Source organism: Arachis ipaensis, chromosome B3, assembly GCF_059453495.1.
Source record: "Arachis ipaensis isolate K30076 ecotype BB chromosome B3, ASM5945349v1, whole genome shotgun sequence".
Classification (NCBI taxonomy): Eukaryota; Viridiplantae; Streptophyta; class Magnoliopsida; order Fabales; family Fabaceae; genus Arachis; species Arachis ipaensis.
In genome coordinates, this window is record NC_142438.1 from 5,997,132 (window position 1) to 6,003,131 (window position 6,000).

Consider the following 6,000-nt stretch of genomic DNA (forward strand, 5'->3'; position numbering starts at 1 on the left):
CTTCAATCTAACACATTTACACATAATGAAAACGTGTATTTCATAAGAACAAAAAAGAAGTTTATTTTAATTATTGATTTCTTGTTTTACACATATTTTTTGATGAAAAAAATGTGTCTAATCAATCATATAATTATTTTTTCTATAATAACATACTTATATATTACAAAATTTACCAATGTTAAATTATTAAAAAAATTATATAATTAAAACTAAAATCTTAAAACTTTTTATGAAAGCACGTGTATTTAAACGATATATGAAAAAATAGAAATGAAATTAGTGTATTCAAGATATTGAAAATTTTAAATTTAAAAAAAATGAGAAAAAATAGGTGAATAGACTAGTTTGGTGCACGACATTCAATTTTAGAGACTAAAATGAGTCACTTAATGCAAAGTGAGGGACTAATTTGGTATATCTACAATGATGACATAATGGACGACACGTGGACGAATACTATTGCGACACGTGTTACAAACGGACATGTGGCCAAATAATATTGTGACACGTGGCACAATCATCCACATCAGTATGCCACGTGTCACTGGTCATCACATCATTATATTATTACATGTAGCCAAATCATGGAGCGACACGTGTCACTTACAGTCCACATCATCAAGTTATGTCATTATATCGTTAATGAAAAATGAGCCAGGAACTAATATAGTATACTTTTTTCAATTTCAGGGACGTAATTGGTGCAATTGGAATCTCATAGACAATTTCATGACCATTTTGGAGTTTAATTCACTATATATAGTATGCATTTTAATATCGGAATGAAGTGTTTTTGATATATTTTTATTATGTTTATACTCGAATTTTCTCATTGTATTTGGAATGATTTTGAGACAGTTAACTATGTATCCAGTCTAATTCTCAGCAGCACCGGAAAATAATAAAAAATAAAAAACAAAAAACTTTTTAGGCAAGTAAAATCAGTCAGTATACTGGTTCTTTAACTGAATTGACAATTGAATAATAATTTTTAACTCTGAAAATTTGTATGAATACTTGTATTTATTCATTTATTGCATCATATACTATTGGACCACCGAATCAATTTGCACATTCAAATACGAAAAAGGTGTCTCTTTTTCTTTTCTTTCTTTTTTCTTTCTTTGTAATAATCATAACAAAATTGGCATTTTATAGCACCTGCTACTAGACTAGAGCTTGTTAGCTAAATGCCAAAATCAATCAATTACTTTAGTAGTGTGATCATGAAACCATGCAGTACTATCATACTAGAGTACGTTTAAATTTGAAAAATTATATCATTTGAACTATAATTTATTATAAGTTATTATCTATTTATTGTATAAAAAAATACGTATTTGATATTTTATAAAAATATATATATAAATACATAACTACTAATTTGATGGCTGGTTTTTAACGTATATATAACATTTTTTTTTTGTCTTTGTTATATATCAAAAGGACATGCCATTATTATCATATGAAATTCCAAAGAAACAACTGCAACACCATGAAATAATATTCCCACTTTATGTGGACAAAATTTACACAATGATAATGTCATTTAACAATGTCTAAGGTAATTTGAATGCAGTGTCAATAGCACTATTCCATTTTGCTTACAACATGCTATCTGATCTTGCTGGCAATCTCCTAAAGAAGTTGATTGGGACTGATGGAAGCTTATGGCGAAACCTTGGATGTCTCAGAACATAGAATCCACTGAGAAGGCACACAACCTGAAAAGGAGTAACATAAAGAACTATAGCAGCAACAAGACAGAATGTCACAAACAATGTTGTAGCCCTTGGATCTCTCCAACTTAACAAACTTTGAAACCTTTCTCCTTGTGTGGCCAAGTCTCCTACCACAGTTTGCACTCTCCCTCCAATGCTCCTTAACCGATCATACCTCATTCTAACAATATCTGATGTTCTTGAAGTTGGAAATGAATCAAACTCTTCATCAAGTTCATCAGGGTGAGCAGCATCAGCATGTGAGAGCCTTGTGTCCATATGGGGAGGGTGTCGCGGCCGCCATCGAAAGTTCCAAATCCCAATCAAGAAGAGATACAAGAAGATTGTAGGGAGGATTAGTTCAGGATAAAGAACCAAGATTATGAAAAGGATATGGATTAGTATTGTTGTGATGGGGTTTTTCCAATTGCATATCTGATCAAACCATCTCCCAAATGCTATTAAACCACCAAGAACTTTCATTATTCTGAAGAAATTAGCCTTGCTTCTCCTCATGCTCCACATATGTGAATCCACATCAAGCATGTATTCCACAACCTCTTTCCTTAGAGCTGGCTCGGCCCGGCTCAGCCTCATCGACACAATCTGCGTTGCCTGGTGCCGCAGATTGTCCAGCTGGATCACAGAGAGAGGGTGGATGTAATGCATCTTTGGCAACAAAGGCTGGGAATAAAGATACATCATGTTTATGAAAGATGAGCTTGTGAACCTAACAGCCAATTGAACTTCACCAGTTTTCTTCACACCAGAATTATGCAGCACTAGAAGAGGGTAAGAGTGAGTATAAACTCTATCAGATTCAAGAGTTGATAGCCTAATCCTCACCTTCCCTATCCTAGAATCTTTCGATCCACCGGATTTGTCGCCACCGCCATGTAAATGACCATTATCAAAGACACCTACAGTGATAACAGTAGATAGATCAAAAACCTCCCAAGTGTATTGCTCATTCCACTTTGGTGCAAAGCTATCTGCAATTGTCCGAGTTCGGATCCATTTCTGGCCATATTTCGCCACACAATAAGCATCAGTAGTTCCTCTACCATCTCTTGTCTTCATTGGCATTAGCCCTTGTGCACTTATGATCCCAACTTCAAGAATTCCAATACTAGGCTTCCAAAGCTGTTTGGCAGTTGGTCTAAGATCACTACTATAATGAGTTGATTCATCCAACACATGGTACCCTCCATCCAAACACACCCTTAAATGAATCCGGCTTGCAAATTTCGTCTCCTTTTTCTCCCCTTCGGCACCAATATGCTTCTCAAGATTGAACCATCTTGTGTTCACAGGCTTGTGATCTAGCCTCCTTTGCACTTGGTGCAGAGGAATCAAACACCTTCCTAAGGTTTCATCTTTGTTTGGTCCAACTCTGTCTTCCACTGTCAAAACCAAAGGCTCCTCAAATGGCTCAGCAGCAACAAACATCAAATCCTCATTCCACATTGGATTGATTGTCTTAATTTGAGACACCCTAGTCCTTAGCATCTGATGTCCTAGATTAGCCTTCACATAAACTTCAGGGTACCTGGTTTTATCACCAGGTACCAAGTCCTGAGCCTCAATCACATTCACTCTAACATACCAAAGCTTTGGTGAGAGATAAACCTTTGATCTTATGTTTGCAACAGATTCAGTTCCAACCATTGCTGCATCAGAATGCCATGAATCAGGAAAAGCCTCATCCGCTTGAGTCCCCATCCAAACCGCTAGCATCAACTCTCCTTTCGCCTTTTCGCCCTTTCTAGTCTCCAATCTGTACCACTGTGGAGCCAGAGGACTATCCGGCGGAACGCGTTTGGGGATCTCATTCAGATCAAACCAAACCCTCCCAACAAAATCATCAACAACAACATCCTTGTCTTTGACAACAACCTCCAAGACTGAGGCTTGAATCCTGTCCTTGGAGAATGCAAAGCACTGGTTCCATTCAGGATTGGACTTCTTCTCAAAATGCTTGGTAATTCCCTTGTAGTTTCCAAGCTTCACTTCAACATAGGGATCAACACCACCAGTTACATCCTTTGAAGGCAAATCCTTGGCTTTCACAACTCTAACATACAAATATTGCATCTGTTCAACAAGATCATAGGTGCACGATAGCTTGTCACCTGTTACTGCCCCTGCTCCTATCTTCGGATATGTCTCCTTCAGGGCGAAATCAACAGCCTGCCCCGGCTTCTGCATTTTCTTCTTCCCTTTATCACAATACTATCTACAGTTAACAAATAACAAGCATGATCAATTTGGGGATTTCAGAAGTAACTACCATAAGAAACATGGAAATTGATTATGAATTTATAATCCTATGATCTTTCTTAAGGTGATTAAGCACAAAGAGAAAGAAATAAACACATGCAAGTAGAACGGTAACAATGCACAATCAATCACCTTCAGAGTTGGAAGAGCCAGAAAATTCAAACCTTGAAATGTATATACACACTGAATCTTATTATCTCAAAATAAAACTTCATTCAAATCATGCATGTGGCATTACAGAATGAAGAAGCAAAGCAAGACTTGAATTTTTTATGTCCTTTTGTGTTAAATTTTTTCACATGGATGGGTGAATCATAGATCAGTCTTATGCATCATAAATGCTTGTTTCCAAAATGGACCCAATTTCTCAGCAACCAGAAAAGGCAGTAAAAATCAAACCAACAAGACAAGGTGAAAAAAAAAAAAAAAAAAATTTAATGGTTCTTAATTTAAAGTTTTAGGCAATGTTACAAAAATGGTTAACCCTCAAAGTTGTAGGATCACAGATCTAACCTAACACATTACAAAAATACAAGAAAAAAAAAGATCAAAAAGAAAATCAGCAACACAACTAAGCACTCCAATTTAAGTTGAAAACTACAAGAAAAGAAAATGAGGGGAAGAAAGAAAAAAAAAAAAGAAAAAATATAAATAAAAAGAAACATGGCATTCAGCAGCTTTAACTACCACTATTAATGTCAAGTCACAAAATCATGGCTTCTTGTTTGTACAACAACTCAAACCAAACCAAATATACTTGAAAATAATATAATAAAATAAAAATGCAAGACCAAACCTTGAACCGAAACGAAGGAGTATCGCTCGCGTGTGTTAGTTAAGAAGTTCACACTCACACGTTACACCACTCTATTAAGTAACCTTCACAAGCTGCTGCTTCTTCTTCTTCTTCTTCTTCTTCTTCAGTGAGGTGTAAAACCAAGTAATAATATAGAACAATATCAAGAAAAAAAAGTGATTAATTATGAGGTTATGGTGCTTAGTCACATTAACATAAGTATGGTACGGTTTTGGACGTTAGGTAAAAACAGAGTATGAATATATGAATATGATTATGAATTATGATTTATGAACGACATGTTAATAATAAAATACTGTGAAAACTGAATCTATCTCAGCACCTTAAAAAATGGACCTGGATCAGCTCATGTCAAATTATTATATGCTTCTTAATTGATTAAGCATTTAAAATTGTTTTCTCTGTATTTATCGTATTTGAGTAGTATTAATTTAATTTTTATTTTAATAATTATATTTTTTAGAAATAATAAATATAATATTAATTATATTTTTTATGCCAAATAGAAAAAGTCTCCCAACTAAATGTACATATAATAATTAGAAGAGTAAATTATTGTTTGGAGTAAGTTCCAAAATTGTCTCTAACATTTAAATCGTCATATTTAAGTATCTAACGTTTTAAAATTAGTTTAGTGTTATTGTTAGGGATTTATTAACAGAATTAACGGACGGAACAAAATTGAGATGATTTTAAAATATTAGTTAAACTTTATTTTTAATTTTATTCTTCAATAATATCAAATTTTTACGGTAGATAATTATTCAATTATTTTATAAATTTTATTCTTAATCATATTATTTTTTCTAAGTGAATTTATTTTTTATTAAGAGCAAAATTAAAAAATAAATTAAATAATTATTATCGTAAAAAAAATTAAAATTATTGAAGAAAATATTAAAATTATTAAAAATAAAATTTAACTAAATTAAACATTAAAGAATTTCGATACATTAGAGACAAAAGATACCATTTATACTTTATTGTATATATATTATTTTTTTGTAAGTTTATGTACTAATCATTCTACAAACATTTCATGATGAGTAAACATCTTTAAGAGTAAAATTATAAAAAAAAATTATTTAGAATGAAAGTAATGTAATTAAATGTAATTTACTTATGTGTGATTAAAAAATAATTTAATAACTATGTACAGTAAAAAATTGATATTATTAA

The 6,000-nt window shown here is 32.8% G+C and overlaps 1 protein-coding gene across 2 annotated transcripts; it reads right to left on the minus strand.

The window, feature by feature from the left end:
* Positions 1 to 1,477: 1,477 nt before the first annotated feature.
* On the minus strand, positions 1,478 to 4,965 carry LOC107629001 (Calcium-dependent lipid-binding (CaLB domain) plant phosphoribosyltransferase family protein). 2 transcript variants are annotated; one of them, XM_016331666.3, is made up of 2 exons: positions 4,801 to 4,965; positions 1,478 to 3,960 (listed from the first exon to the last, which is right to left on the minus strand). In XM_016331666.3, the coding sequence occupies exon 2, from the start codon at positions 3,930 to 3,932 to the stop codon at positions 1,608 to 1,610; it is 2,325 nt and encodes a 774-aa protein (XP_016187152.1). In that variant the 5' UTR covers positions 3,933 to 3,960; positions 4,801 to 4,965; the 3' UTR covers positions 1,478 to 1,607. The 2 variants fall into 2 exon arrangements, with proteins under 2 accessions (XP_016187152.1, XP_016187153.1); XM_016331667.3 differs by lacking the exon at positions 4,801 to 4,965 and adding an exon at positions 4,137 to 4,548.
* Between the last annotated feature and the right edge of the window lie 1,035 nt (positions 4,966 to 6,000).

What these genes read in the sequence shown, in the direction of transcription:
- LOC107629001 (XM_016331666.3), bottom strand. Translation starts at nt 3,932, where the DNA reads ATGCAGAAGCCGGGGCAGGCTGTTGATTTCGCCCTGAAGGAGACATAT.